General features: G+C 38.6%; 1 protein-coding gene across 2 annotated transcripts in view; it reads right to left on the minus strand.

Annotated features, from left to right (window-relative positions):
• Positions 1-27773, minus strand: part of rps6kc1 (ribosomal protein S6 kinase polypeptide 1) — a 176498-nt gene that overhangs the window by 24294 nt on the left and 124431 nt on the right. For both annotated transcript variants that reach the window (XM_063055798.1, XM_063055797.1), the window contains 3 exons: positions 21734-21866; positions 16317-18056; positions 15939-16028 (listed from right to left, as the gene is read on the minus strand). In XM_063055798.1, coding sequence (XP_062911868.1) covers positions 15939-16028; positions 16317-18056; positions 21734-21866 — 1963 coding nt within the window. The remainder of the gene's footprint in view (positions 1-15938; positions 16029-16316; positions 18057-21733; positions 21867-27773) is intronic.

Here is a 27773-nt window from a genome sequence, read left to right on the forward strand (position 1 = left end):
CATGGAGTTTCCAAGTCATCATTATAAAATTAGAAACAGCAGTTGTCCCAAAGCTGACACAGCCCTCCCCACATACATATTGTATTACTGAAATTAATTTTCTGCTCTTTATTCAGTTTATTTTATATATACCCAAACTTTGCTCTCAACCTTCACTCTCATTTGTAATTTTCAGTTAAGCTTACATTTTGAAAGGCAAGTAAGCGCCATGATTACTATAGCTGGTTTGACCTGTTACTCCTCCAGAAACAGCAGAGGATCAAATAAGATCTACTCCACTTGAAGCTATATTAACTTTTTTATTAGGTTCTTATATAAATAAACAAATTTCATTACTCCATTTGGTACCAAAGTAAGCCTAATGAGTTGACAGATCAAAGTAACCATGCTGACAACACTATTCAATATGTAGGCAATATCAACCTACTTACAACCACTAGCATTTTCAAATCCATTTACCTGCATCACCACTGATTGTAAAATAAAAATAAGAAAACAAAACTACCTTGTAAATATCAAAACACTAAGATATGCAATGCCTCTATCTGTAGTTCTTTCAGCTAGAAATAGAAATCTTGGAAGGAGGTCTCATGAACCAGAATAGATTAACTGCTGTATGAAGATCGCTTAAATGCAAATTTTTCCCCACTCGTATTTTACAACGGCATCTTTCCTGTTACCGGATGTCAATATTGTAGTACTCTGGGGATTAAGAACGTAAAAGCATAATATAAAGATTAAGAACATAAAAGCAAGGTCTCCCAAAATCTATTTGCAACAGACAGAAAAGCAAAATTTCTCTCACTTTAAATACTACTATGTAGTCACATTACTTAGTACTTATTTGACCTCTTCACCTTTCCCCTTAAAATAATATTCTCTTATACTTAGCACCTTTTTGCTACACTTCAGGCATACTAAATACTTGCCTCTTCCAATCAAGCTTCTACATAGACCCAGGAACCAACAAAGCCACAGGGTGCAGTGTCCCATATTCAATTACACAGTATATAGGTTAATGTGACTCACTCATTTCTCTGAACAAGTTCCCTCAACATCCCTCCACTGGAAAATTGATGCCTATATTTGCTCCCACCTCAATTTTCTGACCTCTATTGGCCTGTACTGTACAAAAACCTGATAATAGATCAAAATAAGAATATTAAGACTGAACTTTATATTTGCATTTCATATTGATGCTGGAGGAAAGATGTATAAAATTAGCTGGGTCAAATTAAAGTAGTAGCATACGGACTCCCAGATAAATTCAAACAATCAAGCGGAAAGAGCCAAATAATTGCAATGATAGGTAAGGCTTTAACCTGTAAGGTGGTGATATATTTGAGCAAGCTAAGCATATGCTGAATGCATCTGGATGTCAGGAGCAGAGCAACATTGCCAGCAAAATAAAATCACCTTTCGCCTTCACGCAGTTGTAAGTTTAGTCCAGACACAAAAATAATCTGCAAAAACTTCTGGTAACTTTAATATTCCAGTTTTATGACACTTTCAAAAGAATACTCGCATTTGTGCTTACCAAAATGACAATTCTGTCATCTCCCATTTTGAATGTTGGTAGAGCAATTAGCCTACATTTTTAATTCTACTTCATTTCAACTCAATTCCTTTTCCCAGGCAACACAGGTGTCCTATCTGCTGTTCCCTCTGATCTGCAAGCAGGATAATTGGGCTTGGCTTCTCATGAACTATTTCAAAAATATCTGGAATGTCACCTTCTAGAGATGATTGTAGATAATATGCTAGTTCATTTCAAAATTATAGCAAAACACAAATTCATGATGCTACATTTATACAAATGTGTAAAGCAGTACTTTACAAACGGAGCAAATTTATTCAGCTGCTGAATTAGATTGCATTAGGCAAAATCCTGGTTATGAGAATACATGTCTCTGAAACAAGAGGCATATCAGTCTATTCTCAGTTTTTATAATGGGCTGATAACACACATCTGAAGGTATTTGTTACATGAATGTGGGTCACTAACAAGTTATTAATAGCACACACTACAAGACAAAAGGGTACAAGGTCACCTTAGATTACTGAGATGTGCTGTCATCTGAAAAATAATAATTTAAAGGGGAGGAGCAGAAACATATTTAGAAACTTGTAATGTGCAAGAAGCTAATGTCAAAATCCATAAATAGAGCTAACTTGATCTTATAAAAATACAGCTTTTATTCTCTTCCACTGTTATACTTACCCTCTCCAATCTTATATATTTCAAATACTTAAATGCCAGACAAAAAATTGATTGTATAAAACTACCAGATATATTTATACACCACTTCTTCAAGTTTCAATGGATATGGATTTTGTTGCATGTATGCATCTTTAAATATATAACACTGAATTAATGCTCCAACTGGGAGCTTTCAATATTCTCATACTGGAAAGTCAGAGTTAATGGGCTTTCTGCACTTAAGTATTTAATCCTGAGTCAATCTGTAACATCTTCTGTCCAGTTAATAATTTACTTCAAGGCTGTTGTGCCAACTGTTCTTTTCTGTGAACACCAGATATGTGCATTGCTGAGAGTAATTTCACTAGTGGTGCATGACATCTCCTGCAGGCTACTTGCTGTTATTACAGCTCTTTCCAGAAAGCTGTATGACTGCCTGGTCTGATTCTTGCTCGCATACCATCGACAGAAAGAAAAACCTTCATGAAGCTGTCCACAACAGTTGTTTAAAAAACTGTTGAAGTTTGTTCTGATCCCAACCATTTTCAAGAGGTGAAAATTAACCACCTCTTGGATAATAACTTAATCACACAGTCTGACCAAATGCAAGTAATGTTTCTCCAAAGAAAAACGTAGCATTGACAGGTTAAATTAAACACTTAAATATGAACCATAAATCTAGTAGTTCTAGATAGTAAATATTTTAATTAATCTATCAACCAATTATCAGGTTGGCAACTCTGGGAATACAATAGTTATAGAGTCATATGGCGCAAAGGCAGACCCTACATCCCATCATGTCAGTGCTACATATTCAAAGTAAATTTATTATCAAAGTACAGATGTTACAATGAGATTCATTTTCTATCAGTTATCTACATGAAAAATAAAGAAATACAATAGGATTTATGAAAAAATATACATAAACAAAGTCAGACTAACAATAAATGTGCAAAAGACAAACAGTGCAAATAAAAAAATCCATGTACTGACACTGGTTGTTGAGGCACCACTTAGCAAGATTTCCATTCTCTTTCCCATATTCTGCTCCGTTATTGCCTTTAATTCTGCCAGCAACAGTGGTGTCATTAGCAAACTGACAGTGGTGCTAGGAAGTTTATGAACCCTGCAGAATTTTCTCAATTTAAGTATGACCTAAAATGTGATCTGATCTTCACAGAGGTTCTAAAACAAGATAGGGAGAACCCAAATAAATAAATAACACAAAAAAAATTACACTTGTTCATTTAGTTATTGAGGAAAATGATCCAATATTACACGTATTTATTGGAAAAAGTATGTGAACCTTTGCTTTCAGTAATTGGTGTCACCCCCTTGTACAGCAATTAAGTTCAACCAAACATTTCCGTAACTGTTTATCTCCCTGCACATCGGCTTGGAGGAATTTTAGGCCATTCCTTCTTACAAAACTGCTTCAGCTCTGGGATGTTGGTGGGCTTCCTTGCATGAACTGCTTGCTTCAGGCCATTCCACAACATTCCTATAGGATTAAGGTTAGGACTTCGACTCGGCCATTCTAAAACATGAATTTTCTTTTTAAATCATTCTGTTATTGAATTACTCTTGGCGTTCGATCATTGTCTTATTACATTACCCAACTTCAGTTAAGCTTCAGGTGACAGACTGCTACCCTGACATTCTCCAGTAAAATGTCGATACAATTTTGAATTCATTGTTCCCTCAACAATTGCAAGCTGTCCAGGCCCTGAGGCAGCAAAGAAGCCCCAAACCATGATGCTCTTTCCACCCTGTTTCACAGTTGGGATGAAGTTTTGGTGCTGGTGTGCAGTGCCCTTTTTCCTCCAACGTCTCAGTGTGCATTTCTGCCAAAAAGTTCAACTTTTTTCTCATCTGTTCTCTTTATTTAGTCTTAGGACTTGTGTGAAGATCTGATCACATTTAGGTCATACTTATGCAGAAACAGAGAAAATTCTACAGGGTTCACAAACTTTCTAGCACCACTGTAAATATGGCATTGTATCAAAGTTCAAAGTATATTTACTATCAAAGTATGTATACATTATTCAACATTGAGATTCGTCCTCTTACACCCAGCCACAAAACAAAGAAACCTCAAAACAACCCATTTAAAAAAAGACAATCAAACACCCAATGCAGAGAGAGAAAAAACAAACCATGCAAACAATAAAAGTAAGCAAATAGCACTCAGAATATTTAGCGACATTAGATCCATTATTTTCTATATCTTCGGTGATTCAAGCATTTGACTAGATGCTTCTTAAACGTCGTGGGAGTATCTACATTCATTAATTCTTGAGATCGTATAGTCCAGACTCCTAACACCTTCTGTATGAAAACGAGTCCCCACAGGTCTCCTCTGAACAAAGACAGGGGCTAGTGGTAGGGCTGTTTCTCTGATTGGAGGTCATAGAGCCATAGGTACTATAGCACAGAAACAGGCCCATTGGCCCAACTATTCCATGCTGACCTAATCCTCTGCTTAGTCCCATCTACCTCCACCTGGATCATATCCCTCCAAACTCCTCTCATCCATGTTGCAATGGAAACTGCATCCACCACTTCTGCTGGCACCTTATTCCACACTCACCCTCTGCATGAAGAAGTTTTCTCTTTGAATATTTCACCTTTTACCCTAAATCCATGACCTCTAGGTCTAGTCTCACCCAACCTGAAGGGGAAAAGTGTGCATAAATTCACCTTACCTATATCTCTCATAATTTTGTATGTCTCTATAAGATCTCCTCTCATTCTCCGCCACTCTATTGAATAAAGTCCTAACCTATTCAAGCTTTCCCTTTAACTCAGGACCTCAAGTCCTGGCAACATCCATATCATTTTTTTTTCTGGACTCTTCCAAGCTTATTTATATCTTTCCTGCAGGGAGGTGACCAGCACTGCACACAATATTCTAAATTTGGCCTCATCAAAGTCTTATACAACTTCAACTCCTGTAACTCAATGCCATGATTTATGAAGGCTGATGTGTCAATAGCTCTCTTCACGACCCTATTTACCAGTGATACCACCTCCAAGGATTAATGATCTATATTCTCAAGTCCCTTTGTTCTGCTGCAACCCTCTGAGCCTTTCCATTTACAAATCTTGCCATGGTTTGTCCTTTCAAAGTGCAACAACTCACATGTGCCTGCATTAAGATGTGTGATTTGTGGTATTCCACAAGAAGCAGTGCTGGTATATTTGATGACACTGTAGCTGATCGGATTAGTAAATTCACAGATGCACAATAATTACTGGCGAGTTGTGGATAGTGAGGAAGGGTGTCAAGGATACAGCAGGATAGAGGTCAGTTGGAAATATGGGTAGAGAAATGGCAAATGGAGGTTAAGGAGGACAAATATGTTATGATTCACTTTGGGAGGTCAAATACAAGAGGAAAGTACTGAATAATTGGAAAACTGATGTACAGAAAAATCTTGGGGTGCAAGTCCTTAACATCCTGTGGATAGGATGATAAAAGGTGGCATACAGCATGCTTACCTTCATCAGTCAAAGCATTGAGTTGGGAGGTTGCAGTTGTACAGTGTCGATAGAAAATAGTCAAACCCCACCTCCCCTTGGAAGTTTTCATGTTTTATTGCTTTACAATTGCTTTACAATTGAATCACAGTGGATTTAATTTGGCTTTTTTGACACTGATCAACAGAAAAAGACTTTTGTGTCAAAGTGAAAACAGATCTCTACAACATGTTCTAAATTAATTACAAATATAAACACAAAATAATTGATTGCACAAGTATTCATCTATTTTAATATGACATACCAATTCATCACTGGTGCAGCCAATTGGTCTTAGAAGTCACATAATTAGTTTATGAAGATCACCTGTGTTTCAATTGATTGTATTAAAAATACACCTGTATGTTAAGGTCCAACTGCTGGTGAGTCAGTATCCTGACCAAAACTACATCATGAAGATAAAAGAACACTCCAAGCAACACTACAAAAAGGTTATTGAAAAACACAAGTCAGGACATGGATACAATAATATTCTCAAGCCACAGAATATCCCTTGGAATACAGTTGTCAAACATCAAAAAATGAAAAGAATATGGCACAGCTGTAAATCTGCCTAGAGCAGACCACTCTCAAGCACTGAGTGACTATGTGAGAAGGGGATTCATGAGGGAGGCCACTGAGAGACCTATGACAACTCTGGAGAAGTTACAAGCTTCAGAGGCTGAGATGGGAGAGATTTGCACATACAACAACCATTGCCCTAGATGCTTCACCAGTCACTGCTTCATAGGAGAGTGATAATGAGATAGCCACTGTTGAAAAAACTCACAGGAAATCCTGGCTACAGTTTGCCATAAGGTATGTGGGAGACTCTGAAGTCAGCTGGAAGAGGGTTCCATGGGCTGATGAAACCAAAATTGAGCTTTTTGGCCATCAGACTAAATGCTATGTTTGTTGTAAGCCAAAGACCACACATCATCAAAAACACACCATCCCTACCGTAAAGCATGGTGTGACTGCATCATGCTGTGGAGGTACTTCACTGCAGCAGGCCCTGGAAGGCTTGAGCAAGTAGAGGGTAAAATGAATGCAGGGAAATCCTGGAGGAAAGCCTGATGCAGTCTGCAAGAGAACTGCGACTTGGGAGAAGACAATGACCCCAAGCATAAAGCCAAAGCTATACAGGAATAGCTTAAAAACAACATAGTTAATGTCCTGGAGTGGCCAAGTCAAAGTGCAGACCTCAATCCAATTGAGAATTTTTTGCTGGACTTGAAGAAGACTGTTCACTCACAATCCCCATCAAATCTGACAGAGTTTGAGCAGTATTGTCAAGAAGACAGGGGGAAAATTGTAGTGTCCAGCTGTACAAAGCTGATAAAGACCTATCCACACAGACTCGGCTGAAATTGGTGCCAAAGGTGCATCTACTAAAAACTGAACAAGAGAAAATCTGCAGATGCTGGTAATGTGCAAATCTGCATATTTGGCCCGCTGAGTTCATTCAGCATTTTCTGTGTGTATTGCTCTACTAAACACTGACTTGAAGGGGGTGAATACTTATGCAATCAATTATTTTGTGTGTTATATTCGTAATTAATTCAGATCACTTTATAAATCTGTTTTCACTTTGACACCAGTCTTTTCTGTTGGTCAGTGTCAAAAAAAAAGCCACGTTAAATCCACTGATTCAATGTTGTAAAACAATAAAACATGAAAACTTCCGGGGGGGGGGGTGAATACTTTTTATAGGAACTGTACAATACTTTAATTAGACCGCATAAGCAATACCGCATGCTGTTACAGAAAGGATGTAGAGGTATTTCAGAGGGTGTAAAAGAGGCTCAGCAAGATTTTATCTGGTTAGAGTTATTAAACTATAAAGAGAGGTTAGACAAACTTGGATTGTTTTCGCTAAAGTGACAGAGTCTGAGCAAAAACCTGATAGAAGTATATGAAATTATGTAAGGCACAGATGGGATACAAAGTCAGAGTCCTTTTCCTGTGATTAAAAATGACAAAAATTAGAGGGTATAGGTTGAAAGTGAGCGGGGAAATTTATGAGACAAGCTCTTTTCTTTCAGAGTGTGGTAGATGTCGGGATCGAGCAGTCAAGGAAGGTGGAAGAAACAGATACGATAGCATTTAAACAAACACGTGAATTAAAGGTTACAAATCACATGCAGAGAGACAGCATTGGTTGGATTGGCATCATGAGTTGTGCTGTGCTGTTCTAAGTCCTATAAGCTTCCAATCTTTCTCCTGAAAACCATGCCCTTCTGTCCTAGGCACCTCTCTATGGGGAAAAAGATACCTTACTTTCTATACTATCCCTCACCTCATAGTTTTATATCCTTCTGTCAGATTACGCTTCAGCCTCCTCCACTCCAGTGAAAACAAAAGCAGCCTGCCTGGTTTTGCTTTAGAACTGAAATGCTCCTATCCAGGCAATATCCTGATGAATCTCCTCTGCACGCTCTCACGTGTTTTAGTATTCTTCCTATAATGTGGTGAGCAGAACTACACACAATGCTTCAGGTGTAGCCTACCTAATGTTTTATTAAGTCCGAGTCATATACTCTATATCACAGGGAATGAGGGAAGTATCCCAAAAAGTTTCTGCACAACCCTATCCACCTATGGCTGCTCCTCTCAGGGATCTAGGGACTAAACCCCAAGGTCCCTTTGTTCATCAACTTTTTCTGGGCCTCATCTTTACTGGATTTTCATTCCTAAAGTGCATCCTCACACTCATCTGGATTTTTTTTATTAAGTGCAATCATGAACAATAGCCAAATCAGAAATGCTGATCAAGTCAACTAGTTCTCAAAGAGAACTCTGATAGCCCAATCAGATGGTTCACTGCGACTCAGCGATAGAACACAAAAAATCTTATGTACAATTAAGACACATTAAAAAATAGTAGTAATACTGGAGTCATGATGATCATGATGAAGTCTGCTGGAGACAGACATTTATACACATGCTGCCCTCCATAATTCAAAGAGATTGAAGGATAAGGTTGCAGGGTGACAAAACGTGGCGGGAGCACTTGGAACTTATTAAATTATATATATATATATATAAAATTTCACAGAAATGAGTATTACAACCAGGGATTTTGATCAATTTAACTGACAATTTTTATTTGTGAATCCATTTTTTCCACAGTGGAGCCCAAAAACAGGGAAAATTATAAAGCATTAAAAACTAGAGATTAAAAGACTTAAATGTCAGCAGTTCAAAAGTATTCATCCCCCTTTGCTCAGTACTTAGTTGAACCACCTCTCGCAGCTATTACAGCCAGTATTCTTTTTGAGAAGTCTCTCTTAGCTTTCCACAATGTGATGAAGCACGATTTGCCAATTTCTCCTTGCAAAATTGCTCAAGCTGTGCTAGATTTGCTGGGGAGCAGTGGTGGACAGCAAGCTTGAGGTTTTGCCAGAGGTACTAGATTGGGTTAAAGTTAGGACTCTGACTGGGCCACTTAAGGACATTATTTTCTTCATTTAAAGCCACACCATAGTTGCTCAGGCAGTGTGATTTGGGTTGTTGTCCAGCTGAAGGACAAACTTCCTCCCAGTTTAAGCTTTTGGCAGAGGCTAGCAGGTTTTTATACAGAATCTCTCTGTATATAGCAGCATTCATCTTCCCATTAATCCTGACCAGATTTCCAGTCCATGCTGCTGAAAAGCAGTTCCATAGCACGAACCTGACGAAGGGTCTCGGCACGAAATGTCGACTGTACCTCTTCCTAGAGATGCTGCCTGGCCTGCTGCGTTCACCAGCAACTTTGATGTGTGTTCCTTGAAATTCCAGCATCTGCAGACTTCCTCGTGTTTCCATAGCACGATGCTAGCTCCACTATATTTATCGTAGGGATGGAGTTATCTGACTGATGTGCAGTATTAGATTTATGCCACACAGTGTTGAAAACAAAAAATTGCACTTTAGTCTCATCCAACCACATCTCTACAGTATATCCTAAGTGAGACTTGGCAAAGTCTTGATGGCAAGGATTTTTTTTTTAACCAGAGCTTCTTCCTTGCCACTCTTCTGATAATACCCCTTTTGTACAAGGCTTGGAGATTGTGGAGCCATGAACGTCAGCTCCAGTTGCAGCCACTGACTTCCACAGCTCACTCAGAGTGACTGTTGGCATCACAGTAACCTCTCTTACAAGCGCCATTCTTCTCTGGTGACTATGTTCAGAGGGGTGGCACAATCCAGGCAATGTAGCTGTGGTTTCATATTTTTTCCACTTTTTCCACAATGGTATATGCTGTGCCTTTGAGATGGTCTCGTACCCTTCCCCAGATTTGTGCTTCTCTATTATCATTTGCCTGAGTTGCCTTGGATGCTCTTTTGTCATCATTTTGGTTTGATCTGTTGAAAATCCGCTATACTGTTGGACCTTATAGAGAGAGGGGTTATTGATTCTGATAATCCTCCGATTTTCTCCATCAACTAATTGGGTGAGTTGGTAAGATAATATACAGTATTGCATGAGGTAAATTAGTGTACTAACTACAAAGGAGATGAACACCTTTTCTGCCTCATAATTTTGCTTTTAATTTTTACTAAATTGTTGACAGGTTTTGGATTTTTTCTTTTGATTTGACACGATGCACAGTGTTTTGAAGATTAGCTCAAAAAACGCTACTTCAATATATTTTAAACTTAGAAAATGAGACAAGAAAATGTTAAAATAGTTGTGGGGGCTGAGTACTGTTTCAAGGCACTGTATATATACATATGTACAGCATTGTAGTTTCGCGGATAGGGCAATGCTATTGTAGCTTGGTGTGTCTAGGAATTCAAAGTCCAATTCTGGTGCCGTTCTGTAAGGAGTCTCTGTACATCCTCCCCATGGAACCCATGGGTTTTCCCCCCACGTGCTCCAGTTTCCTCCAAAGACATACCAGGAGGCTTAAAGAGATGGAAGGGCCTAATCTGCACTGTATCGCTACATACGTAAATATACATTCATGCATATATACACATGTACGAGGGGTGATTGTTAAGTTCATGCCCTAAGGTAGAAGGAGATGAGTTATACAGCTCTCATTACATGCCCATGCAGGTCAACTCTTTTTAGTTAATAACTCATCTCCTTCTACCTTAGGCCACGAACTTATCAATCACCCCTGATGAGTTATTAACTTCAATCTTTCTGCATAATCACTCAAAGATTTGACCTGCATGTGTATGCAAAGAGAGCTGTATAACTCAGCTCCTTCTACCATAGACCATGAACTTATCAATCACCCTATGCTGTGGACACCTTCTGGAGATCCAAGATCCGTATGCTCCTTGACTGCTGGACTAAGTGTGGAACTGTCGGAGGGGACTATGTTGAAAAATAAATGTGCTAGGTTTTCTAAAATTGACTCCTTCCACCTTAGGCCACGAACTTATCCATTACCCCTCATATATTTTAATTTACTTTAAATTTAAAATAAGCACATATATATAGTTAGGATGCTTAAGACCTTTGCACTGTAGTGTCATAATTTTATGTATTGCACTTTACTGCTGCCACAAAAACAAAACTAATTTCGTGACATGCGTGAGAGATGATAAACCTGATTCTGATACAAGTCTCTATCGTGGGCTAAGCATAGCAAAGGGGGACAGGGAGAAGGGAGTCATGGTTGGGGGCAGGGGAAGGGAGAGGGGAGGGAGTGGGAAGCACCAGAGACATTCTGTAATGATCAATAAACCAACTGTTTGGAATCAAATGACCATGTCTGGTGTCTCAGGGCAGGGTGTTTCTGCACCTGCACCACCCCCTGCCCCTGGCACTCATTCTCTGCCCTCTGTCCCACACCCCTCACACAGCGCTCCACCCTCACCATTCCCAACATCCTCTGCTCCTGCCGGATTTACAAACTCACTCTCTGCTCTACGTTGACAAATATGGTGCTGTGCAGAAGTCTTAGGCATCCTAGCTATATACTGTATGTGTGCCTAAGACATTTACACATTACTGTATACACACAATGGATTCCGGTTAATTGGGACACATTTTGGCCTAATTAGCCAAAATTTCATGGAAATAGTTAAAAGGAATAAAAAAAGGCACACTGCTGCTTAGCTGATAAACAATTTATGTATTTAAGTGAAACACTGATCAAATAAGAACACTACCAATACTTTTACAGTACTATAAAGCTGTATTAGTTCCTAATAGTTATCTCTGAAGGAAACCATATGCCATGGTCCTTTGATTGACTGTAAATGAACAAAATCAGCGCAGACACCTAGTGCAGGTAATGGACTGCCTTCATGCAAAGCTTCAGACCAGTGAATCCTCTAAATCTTCAGTTCATTGTAACATTCAAGATACCTTCAAATCCTTCATAATTCCATTACTTGTTGAAGTACTGAAATTGTTCCATTTTCATTCTCAACTGTTCTGGCTTCAAACCACGGAAAGCAAAACAGTTCCGAATTCTTGCACTGCTTATTTCTCGTTAACTATTGGTGACAAAAATCACTGATTTATGAACACAAACACATGCAATTGATGCTATTTAAAAGCTGATCACCCTAAGCACAGTGTAGTGTGTAACGGTTAAGCAAGTACATCAATCGATGCTAGTTAGAAACTGTTTGGTAACAGTCTCCTGCCCCAATTAAATGCATAGTGACCCAACTATTTTCTCGATTTTGTTTTTGTTCTTTAAGAGTTGGCTCAAATAAACAGATGCCCTGATTGACCGATGGCCCAATTAACCAGAATTCACTGTATATTCATGTGTGTGAGGGTGGGGGGGGGGAGGGAGAGGGGCAGAGAGAAGGGGGCAGAGAGAGAGAGGGGTAGAGAGAGGGGCGAGAACAGTGTGGATAGTGAGGTTGATAGAGAGAGAGAGGTAGAGAAATGGAGAACAAACTCGGTGGATAGAAACTAATGTAAAGTAGTTGAATAGATGCGTGGGCGTTAAAGTTGACAAATGGAGTATAATATGGAAAAATATGAAGTTGCTCATTTTACAAGGAACAAGAATTACTTAAATGGAGAAAAGCTACAGAGGAACTGGGAGTTCCTTACATATGAAACACAAAGCTAGCAAACAAGTGCAGTAGGTCATAGGGAAGGCCAATGAAATGTTGGCTCCTAGTTCAAAAGGACTAGAGTTATAAAGTCCTACTGCAACTATATATGGCACGGTGAGACAATATCTGGAACACTGCAAATAATTTTCTCCCCCTATTTATAGATTGATATTCCTCTGGAGGCGCAAGGTTCACTATGATATTCTCAGCCTTGTAGGGCTTGTCCTCAGGCAAAAGTGAAACAGTTTGAGACTCAATTCAATTGAGTTTAGAAAATTAAGAGATGAAATACACAAGATTCTTTAAGTCTGAGAGAATACTTCTTCCCTTGGTTCAGACTAAGACCAGAGAGAACAGTCTCAGAATAAGGGAAACCTATTTATGGACTGAAATTAGGAATAATTTCTTCCCTCAAAGGATTGTCCTTACTGCAGACACCAATGAGACCTTGTACAAGTTTAAGGATAGATTGCTAATTAGTCACTGAATCAAGGATTATGAGTAAAGATTGCAAAAATATTTGAGAAATGTCAGATCAGCCATAATCCTACTAAATACAAGAGCATGGTCCGGAAGCTGAATGGCCTACTCCTGTCTCTACTTCTATGGACTAAATAAAGGCTGTTCAAATTACTATTAATGCAACAATGACTGAATTACCTTAGAATCAATTTCCTGTTACTCAGTCTTCCTACTGAGGGACACAATCTGAGCATTTGTAAGAAAACAACAGCACTAAACACAACTATCAAGAATAGTGGGGGAAATGGTGAGCGGATAGGATAAAAACGAATGGGAATGAAAAAAAGAACAAAAAGTAATGCTGAAAGTGTAACTGATGTCTTACTGATAATACACAGTCTCAAAAATGTTACTGTATATGTGAATTTGCTTTCTATACAACAGGAAAACAAACAGAGACTAAATTAAGGTCAATCTGGTCAGAGAACACATTCTTACTCTAATTTTTAGACTATACACCTAACAATTCATGGAAACAGTGATGAGAAGTAGTGTCATGTTTCCAGGTTTTATTTGGTTTAGCACTTGATTCATAGAATCCAATAAAAGGATAAACAAATTAAATTACTTTGAAGAGCAGTAAATTATTCCAACAATGGGAGAAAAACGCTGCTACAAATACTAAATTCAATTCTGAAAACAGTTATTCTAAACCATGGAGTGCTGAAGAAAAACATTAGATAAATTAAAGCATATTCTTTTCTACCTCAATACCATAAAGAAGAATTAAAAAAATACAATCCACAGATGCTGGAAATGTGGCAACAACTGGAAGGAGTCAACAGTTCAGGCACCATTTTTGCAGAGAGAAATAAAAATAAATGAATGTTTCATGCATGTAAATTGTTAGATATTGGTCAGTCCATAATGTCTGAATTCCTGAATATTACCAGCATTATCCAGTTTTGCACCATAAAATAGCACTTTTTACCATTCCTTAAGCATGGTATAAAAACTACACAAAATTAAAGAATGATACTGCAAGTCTTCCTAATAATCTATTGATATCAGATTTTATGGTATAATTCATCTCAAAACGTATTTCCTCTGAAGAAGGTGATATATACATTAGCTCCAAAAACACTCAATATTACAATTAAAAGGAAGTTTATCATTTTTGTTATATGATAAGTAATTCAAGAAATGGTTAATAGAGAACATATGGTACAAATGTAGAAATGAATCTGATTGCATGCTAATAAACAAAAGTTCAAAGTTCAAAGTAAACTTAAGCAGCAGCATTGTGAGTTTAAACATTTTAGATAAAATTGGCTGATTAATAAACTGCTTGATCACAAAATGTCTTCCTACTTTATTGGGAGGCAAATGCTACTTTTCAAAAAATTAGTTTGCTTGTATACCAGTCGCCTATCAATCAATATTAAAGATAAATACAAAGATATGCATAAAACACTAAAGATATCTAATAAAATCAGAAAATAAGATGGGGAAAATTGCACATTTTCTGCCAGAAAGCCAGCTAATAAATTCTATGTACTCTCTCAGGGACCTGAGGCTTGATATGCACCTTGATAAGACTTCCACTGGGGTTTTAGTTTCATTTTCTCCCAACAGATTTGAGCTCAGCCACTTATTATAAGTATTCCACACACCTTTAGGTTTTCTTTCAATCTAATTTGATTTCAGATTCATCATGAAATTTCCAAACAGCTTCTCATGGGCTAGACCATTTCACCTTGAATGCTTCCCCTCCTGGTTTAGCTCAGCTAGCAGAGAGTCACACAGCAGGAAAAGCCCGGCTTGTTCTGGCTTTCTCCCAGCTATGTTATTATGGGCAAATCAAAGAACCATCAACTTTATAGCATTAACATCGAGCTCCTGGATCCACCGCTTCCCACCCAACTTGAAATGCTTTTGATAAACCCCCAACAACTAGCACTTGTACTAATGAAGTGTATGCAGTACCATTGGAAATCTGCTAGTTTAAACATAATATCAGTGGATTCATTAAAAAATAAACATTTAAATTAAAGCGTTACATTAGTCATTTCCTTCCGTGTTCTGATATACGGTCAGACCAGAATCAGCTTTTGCTCGGGTGTTTTTATTTTGCTCATGAAACACACCAACATAGATCTAAAAACAGTTGAAATAAAAAAATATGGATATATAGTGATGGAAAGGCAGATACTTGTTTTAATACAACTGGCTGGCTTAGAAACAGACATGATTGGATTACCATTCCTAATTTGCAGCCTTCCTTTATTATGCACTTCAACTGCTTTTGGTTACTACTTTCTATTGTTTGGCTTTTATATTCTCAAGAAGAGTCCCTGCTGCAGGCTTTCTGAAAGCCAATGTACACCATATTCCTCTTTTCATTTCCTCTTCCAAATGATTTAAGTATTTACTCTTCAACCAGATATATTTAACTTCATTTTAATTAAAGTTATCCCTCTTTAAGTTTTAAAACTTTCTTTTCAGGGAAACATGGAGTAAACAAAGATTTTTAAACATGAAATTTCCATTCAATATAAATTTACATAAGTAAATGCTTTTTAGAAAATTATAAATTCAACCCATGTCACATTTTTTAATTACAAAAGAATGCTTTGCATACCAAATGGACTGCACACATAAAGAAAGGTATGTGGCTTGCATAATACACAGAAGACAAGGAGAACAGCATACTTTATATGCAACTAAGTGTTCTAACCTGGGGCGCAGTACATTTTCTCTATGGCACTGCTGTCATAGGAATCGTCAACCTCGCTCCATCTGCTAAAATATGTTAGTTGAATGTGTCCTAAAAACAAAATGACATGAGAAATCAAAACAATTTTTTCCTACATTTTCTGTAGAAGTGAACTGTAATTATTCTTTTGTAGCTTAAAAACAGTATCATTAAGAATAATGGTATCATTAAGCACTAGAAGCTATTACTGTGGGTGAATTCACTGCACTGGAATTGAAGCTTCAGACAGGAAATGAAGATACTAATTATAGGATAAAACGCCTACTCATTTAATTGGAGGCAAGTAAGCAACAGAAAAAGATATCGGAGAAAAAAAATGCATTTGCAAAAGTTCCTGACCTTTGCCGTCCAGCAAGATGTTGTTTGGGTTCAAATCGCGGCATATGATTCCTTCTCGATGAAGTGCATCAAGGGCAACAACTATCTCTGCTGCCCAATGCTGAATACAACTCTCTGGAATACGAGCATTGGAAGCTCGCACAAATCTTTCTTCTAGATCTTTAAACATATGTGAAACTAACTTGTCCTCATTTGTCCTTATTGCAATACGTTTTTCTGCTACTGGTGTATCACTTGTACGCTCTGAGTGTGAGATGCTGTCCTGTGTTCCTTGGTCACAGCTGCCTATGTGTTCTCCAAATGCTTGCTCTTCATCTGTAACTGCTTCTTTCATTGTTTGGGCAAGCTCTTTGTTATTGGAGGGATCTTCATCCAAAACAGCATTATAATTGCTGTTTAGATCATGTAGTTGAGGATCAGGGCTCAGATTTTGATTGCTGTGTGTCCTGTTTATGGTGCCATAAGATGCAATGTTCAAAAATGATGATGTATTCTCAGTGTGGGTGAGAGGGAGTAAGGAATTATATTCTATTTCTTTCCCAATGAACGTGCTGTTATCAAGCTGCTCTTTTTGATCTTTTTCTTTTCTGTTCTCAGGAAGTTGCAATTGATGCCTTGAGACTTTGTCTATCTTTCCATCACTAGACACTTCTTCATCCAGTAAAATAAGTTCCAGTGTTCCTTGAGAATTCATGCAATGATCAATATTATAATTAATTTGTAAAACGTCAGGTTTTTCATACAGCCTGTTCTCTGAAATATCACCATTGGTCACACTGCATTTATCAGATAAAAACACTCCAGCTGCCTCCCCGTCCTGTGAAACACCTGGTAAATTCACTAATAGATCAGGCCTACCCTCGTCGCAGCTGCTTGTATCCCCACCTGCTGCATCCTGGAAGGAGATAACTGGTACAGAATCACTGGAGGATCCTCTGCTGTAATTATCCAGGGCTAAAAATGCAATGGAATCTAGTTTACTGTTACTAGTATCAAAATTACTCTTGTCATCCTTTTCGGGTACCAGATTAAAATTTTGTTCCAAGTCACTTTTTTCAGCTTGGATTTTTTCTCCTACATCAAGACCTACCAATTCATTTGTACTGTCCTTGCTATCAATTCTGAAAAATTCCATTGGACTATTTTTAGACAGATTTAGTGATTCAGAGGCCTCTGTAGGACTAAAGGCTTCTATGTTAATATCGTCAGTGAAAAATCTAAGTTCCTGAATTGTGGTAGGGGAACAAAGACTGTCATTACTAAGAAGAGAATGTGACCTTGTGGTCATTCCTATGTCTGCAGAACATCTACGTACTTCCTCGGACACTTCTGAAAAAGTTTCAGGGGGCAGGTTGTCAGGTTCTGTCTTCTCTTGCTCATATTCATGGCACAATGTAAGATAGCTACTCGTGCATTCTTCATCATCCGCTTCAGAATCTGATGATGCTGACCCTAACAGTTCGTGTGAATAGCCCTGAGCATCTTCATCTGGAGCACTGCTGTCATCCTGTGAACTTGAAGTCAGATTGCTATTCACAGGTTGGTCCTGAAGAACATTTCCAAGGTCACTTGACCCAGAGCTGATGCTGCTGCCCAAGCCTTCCGTACTCAATTGTTCCACAGTAAAATCATCTTGTACAGCAGATGTCTTGAAGCTATGTTTGCCTGGATCCGGTGCTCTAAAGCTTTCTTCTGACATTTTCTGGAGGAATTTGCAAACATACGACCACAATTTACCCCCTAAGTAAACAAAAAAACAATTAATTATAATTTTAAAAATGAAGACTTTTAGACTATTCATTTACACATCACATTTTTTGATCAACTATCCTTGAATTGGAACTTTATTATTTATACAATTAAACAAACATGGTATGTCCAGAAATTTTTACGATATCATTTGGAGAAACACAAGTAACTAGACAGAAAGCTAATTTCATGGAATAACTTCCAGGCAAAATCACATTACTGGAAAAAGCATGCTGGGGAATCATAAAGCCATTTAGGCAGTAGAACATTTTGCTGGAGCAGTGGGTGGGAGAGCTTTTTTTGCAGCTATAGTCTGATGAACTTTCTCAACAAACTGTGGAATAAGCATCCAATATCCACGGTTATATCTTCACATTAAAGAAAATAATCTGTATACTTCAAAAATATCATTTTAAATGTTCCTTTAACAATGGCCCAGAGGACCAGCATTAAACACTGTTTCAGAAATACTGCATCTTCCCTCCACTACAATATACTGAAGGAGGCTTGTTCTCAGAAATATTCTTAAGAATCATAGGTTCACACAAATCAACATCATTTACGTATGTAATCCAAGTGCAAGCAATGTTCTTACTTTAATCCTGTTAATGTACCTAAAATATTTTGTTATGGAAAGCCTATTATTATCTGCTTCACTAAGGCACTAAAATTATACTGAGCATCTGCACAAATAACAGCAGCCCACATGAGCATCTAGGCCATTATCATGTTCAATTGATCGTGTTTACTGTGCCAGATTGGAATGCAGGTATAAGCTGGCAGCCTTTACTTAATACTCCTCTAAGTGCTCGAATTGTAATGATTTAATTGCTACTTTAAACCCAAGTGCACATCACAGCTTCCAGCATATCAAACAGTGCCTTTATAATAAGGTTTTACTAAAACTAAAGATGTCATTCCAAATGTCCAGGTCCTCGAGCAAAAGTGCTTATAATATTAGGTATCAGAAGAGACATTATGATTTGCTATTTTGTTTTAAATTGTATTTATTCCTTTACAGCTTTTCTGCCTCTCCATGATTCTCATTGGAAACCAACAGATCAGCCCATCCTGGGATGAGTTGCATATCCTGGGCACCATCAACAAGGTTCCATATCCAACAACAGCCAAAGACGAAGAGAACCCAAAACAAAAATTGCCCATTTCTCTCCCTAAATGCTGCCTGACCCATTGAGTTCCCCAGAACTTTGTGTGTTGCTCCTGAACTCAAGAACATACTTTCAGTTAGCACCAATTCAACATTTGCATCACATAAATGATATATTGGTCTTAGCCATAGTTTTGACAACTTTCCAGATTTGTGCATTAGATTCTCCGTCAAATTCGACAAAAAGTTAGGATTGTAAATATAATGTTATCAACAACTATAGTACACACCAACTAAATAACTTAAACCATCCAAACCTATTTGTTCAGATGGTAAATTGTTACTGGAAATTTGAAAAAAATCTTTGTTTTTATTTTCCCCATGCCTCTTTTAACATTCCATGTTTTTTTTTCAAATATGGTTTAATTTTAATTCACCCTTCTCTTTCATCATGTATAATTTTCTCTCAAGCCTTCAATCTCATTAGTAAAAAAGATAAAACATTAGGCCCACCTTCACTGAGATCCAGAATCAGGCTGTCAGCTGCCTGTGCCATCACCAGTAAAATTCCAACAAGAAAATTTTAACAATCCCTACTCCGTGGACCACACCCCCAAGCAGTGAACTTTAAGCTCCCTAGGTCCCACCTTGCCCATCTGGTAGCCCGGTCACTCCTTCCATTGCATATTATTGCACCACACAGCAAGATGACAATCAAAAAATTTGACCTGAAATGTGCAATTTATTTCTTTAAAATGGTCTCATTTGAATACATTTGCTCTCTTCAAGAAAGAGACAGTTGAAACAATTATGGATTTCAAGTAATTCTAACAAATTTAAAAAGATTGTTAACGATCCCTGGTAAAGCACAGATATGGGTGAAGATAAACATAGTTGAATTTACATGAACAGCATTGGTGCAATTCAAATAGGAATAGTAAAAACTGTGAAAACACCACAAGCATGTTCCAGCAAGATTTTGGGGTGGGGGTGGGGGAAGACTGATTTTAACTGTATTAAATGTTAGGAGTTATACTTATCAGAAAATAACTTTGCCCTGTGAAAGCATAGTGATTTCACCATGACTTAAACTCTTCTACCCACTCCGCCCCATACACTACCCCCTCAAAACAGGAAAACAGGGTGTCGAAGGAACAGGTTATGTAAAGGTCAGAACTTAATCTTACATACAGTAGGGAATATCTATGACACTTATTGGTACTATTAATATTTGGTACTTATTAATATTTATCATATCAAAGTTAAACATTTAATATAAAAGTAATCCAACCCAACAGAGTCAAAATTCCCACTACATAACGCTATCACGTTTAACTTGGAAATATTTAGCGCTGCGCCAGCAAATGATCAGTAGGAAATTCCATGTACAGAAGTGGGATCTATCTTTCCCGTGACAAGCAGAAAATTTATAAACTAACATTGTTAAATTATCAGATGAATTAGGTAAACATCATTACTATGTTTCTCACTGACAGTAAAGTTCCCACGAAACTTAATACTGCTGAAACATTTATATGTTGCTTGTGGACTGCTTTTATTGAATAAAATAAACAGAACAGAGAACAGGCCATCTGGTCTCTCCTGCATTTTATTAGCCAGGCTTCAAATGCTGAATAAGCAGCATTTCTATATTATACATCTCAGTACAAGATGCTGGGATTACTGGCCCAGTAATTGGGCAATTCACAACAAAGGGCTGCCCTGGAGAAAGTTTTTAAGAATTGATTTGTTTCCAGTGGTCCATGTGGTACTGATACAGCAGCTGAGAGCTCTGTAGGCAGATGCCATCGGGAATCATGCTGGTAACATATTCCTCAATGCAGTTATGCCTTTGAAAATATACTAACCTGGATATTGTAACTTCAATTAACCAAATACCTATATCACTTTGATGATAGATCTGTTTCTTCATTCCCAGAAGGGAGGTGTTGTCAGCTGGACCAGCATTTATTACCAATGCTAAGTGCCCTAAAATAACACTGCCAGAAACCTGCGCCCAGAAATAAGAGTTTGTCCTTTTTCTGGCACTACATACAGCGCCAGCGTCTAATTGGGTGATAGCCAAAAACGGATGCAAGGAAGCTTCATTATATATCATGTGCAAAGATGGGCATCCAAGTTGACACCACCTTATTGCAGAGAGGTTTAACCCTTGTTTACTGTGGGTGAATATCACTGGATATGTCAAACAGTCAAACAAGGGGTCGTCGATCTAAGGTATTAACTCAGTTTCTCTTTCCACAGACGCTGCTGACCTGCTGAGTGTTTCCAGTGTTTACTGCTTTTGTTTCAAATTTCCAGCACCTGAGCATAGATGTCACCATGTTGTTTAAGGAAAGCAGCCAATATCGGGTGGCAGGTGTAGAAAGTAGCTGCAATGCACCAAATAACATCGTTGATCATGACTAATGTCTGGTCAAATCATGACGAGAAGTATCTGGGCTATTTGTCAATGGTTGACCTGTCAATGATTAGTAGTATGATCTATGTTACTGAATGATAAAGGTAAAATATTAAGGGAATGAAGATCAATACCCACCTTCGGCATGTTGCAGCAAAAGAAAGATGGAGTCATCAGACACTATTTGCTTCTTCAGTTGCACCATGTTAGGCACACAGTGGGGAATGATGGTTTTTTTGTTCCTGCTGCACTCGCTGCTTTTCCTTAGACTCTGACAAAGAACAGAAAGGTCAGTTATTCCTTCTGTTGCTTTAGAACACGCTGTGCTCTGCACTTATCCACCAGACAAATCTATTTGCGCTACCCTGCGCTTTTGGAAAACCAGTTAGTCCTCCTCATCTTCTCTTCAGTCCCTTAAGCTCCCCAAGGCCTAACTGATGGCACTTGGCTACTCTCCAATGCACAGAGGATGCACTGAGCTGCCATTAAAATCAATTACATGGGTCAATATTTTTATTTGCCTCTCTCTCAACTAAGTCATCAGAATAATACTTTATTTTCCTCAGAACATATGCCAACAGTAAATTATACTAAAAACTACAAGCTAATCAAAGGTTTATGTACTTTTTTCAGGCTGTGCACAGATGACCAATCCTTATCCATATAAATTGCATTAATGCACTGAAGCATTGATCACAGGATTCTTCAAGGCTATTTCATTTTTTAATTTGGACTATTTCACAGGTTAGATAATTAGTCATGAGCCAGGCTGCTAAACATTCTTAAAAGAACATAAGTAATAGCAGTAGCCCATTCACTGCCTTGTGACAAAGTCCATCCCCAGCCTCTGAAGTGGGAGGATGAGTTAGGCACGTGACAGACTGACATCTGGTTCCAAGATTTGCCAAGGTGGCACAGGTGACCCATGGTAACATGTTAAAGGCTGCTTAGAAAACTTCTAAATATACAGTACAACATACATCAAAGTTGCTGGTGAACGCAGCAGGCCAAGCAGCATCTATAGGAAGAGGTGCAGTCGACGTTTCAGGCCGAGTTCCTTCAGTTAGTCCTGACGAAGGGTCTCGGCCTGAAACGTCGACTGCACCTCTTCCTACAGATGCTGCTTGGCCTGCTGCGTTCACCAGCAACTTTGATGTATGTTGCTTGAATTTCCAGCATCTGCAGAATTCCTGTTGTTTGCGTTTAAATATACAGTACATATGGATTATGGGATTGCTTGGAGTCAGTGCACTAGGCCATGTTCAAGGACTCATTTGAGGATCTGAATGACCACACCAAGGCTGTTACAGACTTTATTAAAACAGTCGTGGATGAGTGTGCCCACAAAACTATTCAGAGTCTTTCCCAACCAGAAGCTCTGGATAAACCATAGGATCTGCAATCTGCTGAGGGCCACATCAGAGGCATTCAGGTCCAGCAACTAAGACAGATACAAGAGGTCTGGTACAATCCCCAGAAAGTGACGTCACATGCAAAATGGCAATTCTGGACCAATCTTGAGTCACTGGGGGATGCTTGACAGATGTGGCAGGGCTTGAATGCTATTACCTCTTACAAGGTGAAACCAAGCAATATAGGTGTCAATAAGGCCGCTCCCAGATTAGTTCAATGCCTTCATGCTCACTTTGACCATCAAAACATGGAGGAAACCAGAACTGCCACAATCCCCAATGACCCTGTGGTTTCATTCTCTGAGGCTGACGTGACAAGACCTTTCAAGAGGATGAACCCACGGAAAGCATCCTGCCTAGATGAGGTACCTGGCTGGATATTAAAGACCTGTCCTGATCAACTGGCTGTCGTGTTCACTGACATCTTCAACCTCCTGCTTCGGCAGGTACCAATCTGCTTCAAGCAGGCCTCAATTGTACCGGTGCACATGAAGAATGGAGTAACCTGCTTCAATGACTATCATCCAGTAGCACTTACGTCCACAGTGATGAAGTGCTTTGAGAGGTTGGTGGTGAAACATATCAACTCCTGACTGAGAAGCGACTAGGATCTGCTCCAATTTGCCTATCGGTACACAGACGCCACTTAATTGGCTTTTCAGTTAACCCTGGAACATCTGGACAGCAAAGATGCATACATCAGGAGGCATTTTTTTCCCCCCGACTATAGCTTGGCAATCAACACTCATCAATAAGCTTCAAACCTAGGCCTCAATACCCCAGTCAGTTCAGATCGGTAACATCTCCTCCATAATCTCCCTCAGCACAGGTGCATCTCAAGGATGTGTACTTAGACTCTGCTCTAGTTGCTTTATACTTAGGACTGTGAGGCTAAGCACAACTCATACTTAAGTTTACCAAAGACACCACAGTCATTGGCTGAATCAAGGGTAGTGACAAATCAGTATATTGAAGGGAGATTGAAAAATCTGGTTGAGTGATGTCATAACAACAACCTCTCATTCAATATCAGCAAGTTAAAGCAGCTTATTATTGACTTCAGGGGGAGGAAACTGGAGGTCCATAAGCCAGCCCTCATGGGGGGAGGAATCAGAGATGGAGTGGATTGGCAACTTCAAATTCCTCTGTGATATCATTTCAGAGGATCTGTCCTGGGTCCAGCATGCATGAAGAAAGCATGGCAGCGCCTCTACTTCCATAGACGTCTCCAAAGATTTGGAACGACATTAAAAACTTTGACAAACTCCTATAGATATGTGGTGGAGAGTATATTGACTGCTTGCATCACGGCCTGGTATGGAAACACCAATGTCCTTGAACGGAAAATCTTATACAGCCCAGTCTATCACAGGTAAAGCCCTCCCACCACTGAGTACATCTACACAAAGCACTGTCGCTGGAAGGGGGCATCCATCATCAAGGACCTCTGCCACCTAGCCTATGCTCACTTCTCACTGCTACCATCAGGAAGTACAGGAGCCTCAGGACCTACAGCACCAGATTCAGGAACAGTTCTTGACCCTCAGTCATCAGGCTCTTGAACCAGAGAAGATAACTTCATGCTCGATCACTGAACTGCTCCCACAACCTACCAACTAACTTTCAAGGACTCTTCATTTCTGAGGTAGGGACATGTTCAGCACAGCTTTGTGGGCCGAAGGGCCTGTATTATGCTGTAGGTTTTCTATGTTTCTATGTTTCATCTTATCTTCTTGCTTATATTTATTGCTTATTTATTAATTATTATTATTTTCTCTTTCTATTTGCACAGTTTGATGCCTTTTGTACATTGGTTGTTTGTCCATCCTGTAGGATGCAGTTTTCATTGATTCTATTGTGTTTCTTGGATCTACTATGCATGCCAGCAAAAAAACAAATCTCAGGGTTTTATTTGGTGACATATATGTAGTTTGATAATAAATGTACTTTGAACTTTGAGAGCTAGGAAGTGAAGGCACAGGAGGGCCAGAAACTGGGAATCATGTGTAAAGGACACAATTGGCTGGGTGGACATCAGGAAAGTGCCTTAATATGGGGTTAGAAGTCATGGCTCCATCATTTGGTTACGTATTCAGCTGCCTTGGCACTGACTGCTTCAGAGAATTACAGGGTGACTTTTGGCCCTTTATTTCTACATCCATGGGTATTTGGGTTGCTTCAACAGTTCTGTTCTCCCAGTCCTCTCGGGGGAATACGGTCAAAATGTTGGAGAGTTAATGCAGCAGATATTGTCATTGCTACAGCCCATTAGCCAAACTTAAACAGTGGCTGCATGTCAATCAAACAGATACTGTTTCCTGGTTGGGAGTGAATCTAATGAGCATTTTGAAACTGCACATAGTCACAAATGTAGACAGCATCTCATCACAATCCTGATAAGTCTTGTAAATAGTAGAAAGATTTGGGAAAACAGCACAAAAATTACGTGCCACAGGATATCCAGCCTCGAGCCTCCTCTTTGCAGTTATTTTAATCAATAGCTATGTGGATGATCCAACATTTGTTGCTGGGGAACTGGTGTTGATAATAGCACTGAATGCCAAGAGGAGTTGATTTTCGCTCTGCTCCCACTGATCCATGTTTCGCCCATGGGTGCTGTGTATGATAGCTCCAACATGAATGCTGTTCGGGTGTTGCTTCATGGAAACTTGTAAAATCTCATTATCTGAGAATTTGCAAATGAAATTGAACATTATGCAATTTCAGAAACATCCCCACTTCTGCTCCTGAAAGTTGAAAAGTGATTGATGAAACAGCTGACATGGTTGGGCCTACAACCATCTTAAGGAAGTGTTGTAGTGATATCCTGAGATGACATGTTTAACCTTCAAGTACCTTCCTCTGAGCTCAGTACGATTCCAGCCATTGGAAATTAATTCCCCCAATTCCCATTTTTTCTTGTTGTCAGATGTAACAGTGAATTAATACTAGAACTTGCCTGCCATTTTAAAAGGAGAACAAATATTTAGTTTTCCTTAATAAAATCAAAGAAAAAAAAACAGGGGTCCTGATGAAGGTTTTCGCCTTGAAACCTCGACTGTTTACTCTTTTCCATTAATGCTGCCTGACCTGCTGAGTTCCTCCACCATTTTGTGTGTATTATTTTGATTTCCAGCATCTGACGATTTTCTCTTGGTTGTCAAAGAAAAAATACTTCTAACTTAAAATAGTTTCAACTCAAACTCTTGGATATATAACCCAGAATTTGTAAACATTTTACGGATATCTGCAAAATACAATTGAATAATCTTTCTCATTCTATAATGTGCTAGCTAACAGAGGATCCTGTCACATATTCTGCAGCTAAGTCCCAATTAACTATCTTGTCTGCTAACAGATAGGTGATCTCAACTAAGTCAAATCTTATAATCCTAAACTATGGATTGCTGATTGCAAATATTTGAGTTTATTGACAATCAGATATCAAGAATATGTAACTGAGTCAAAATTCCAGCCACCTATTAATCAATGGTCAGGCCTCCCTGTGTTTATGATCGAACTATGATGGAAATTTCAAAGGAAATGGTTTCATTAGCTTCTGACTCTTCCACCTTAAGCAAGATTTTTGGACTTTACATTGCAGCAGCACACAATGTTTGTTTTAGGCCAGTTCTGTTATTATCTATGCAAATATCTGAATTACTTCAAGTTCTGTGCAATTTCTGTTAAAAATTTAAAAGAATTTTTATTTTGGCCAGCCAAGGCCACCAGCCAAGTTGATTGCATATCATGCCACAGTCTTTTTTTCACGCCCTACTCTCACCAGATGAGCTCTCTAGTAAAAGCCAGGGAACATGCCAAGGCTATGCAGTGCCCTATCTCCAGAAAATCTGCAGCTGGTGTAACTCCCAACATGGCAGCTCTGCTGATTGAAATGCAGTGCGAGTAAAATCAAATCAACATCTTTGGGAAATGCAAACCACGGGATACCGGGTGTAAATGCAACAAAATCTGTATGTACAGGGACAAAGGTAACCAAGAGCAGAGAAAAGCAGGTCCAAAGCATGCTGGAAATCTACAACAATTGCAAATACTTAATCAATTAAATCTCAAAACAAAGAACTATTTTGACTAAGATGCTACAATATTCTTGTTAAAATTGATCTATTATAACAGAAGCAAATTATTATATATATGTTTTGCTGCCAAATTGGAAGTTTATTCCAAAATTAAATCGATATCTATATGTTACCAAGATCAAGAATGAACAGAGGAAGATGATTTTTCTTTCAGCTTTACCCTTCACAGTTCAGGTTGAAGAGTTTGCTGCAGAAACATACAAATTCAAAAGAATACTCCCTACCTCATATGTATATTTCCACTGCTCAAAACAGCCATCCTTATAGCATCTTAGTGTGAGATTGCCCAGTTAATGTCAATTAGTGATGAATTATGGGGAGATTTGTGCTGCTGGGAATGAGTTGAGTCTGTCCAGGCTAATTTCACTTAGGATAACAGCTGTTAAGAAGAGAGACAGAGACAAAGCTTCTATCCCATCTGCCGAGCTGTATTTAGACATGTTCTACAGGTGAAAGAATAATACTTTCACCAGGCCTCACTTTCATCTTCCTCCACCCACACAAAAATGATGCACATTTCAATTATCTGAAATTTCATACCAATTCCCTGTCAAATAAGCATGAGAAACATTAAATGTGTAATATTTAAAATTTTTATTCTAAACCTCTAATGTTTAGTATACAAATTCTTCTCAACTTTCAAAGTAAGACATAACAAAATGGAAC

This window comes from Mobula hypostoma, chromosome 8 (assembly GCF_963921235.1).
Source record: "Mobula hypostoma chromosome 8, sMobHyp1.1, whole genome shotgun sequence".
Classification (NCBI taxonomy): domain Eukaryota; kingdom Metazoa; phylum Chordata; class Chondrichthyes; order Myliobatiformes; family Myliobatidae; genus Mobula; species Mobula hypostoma.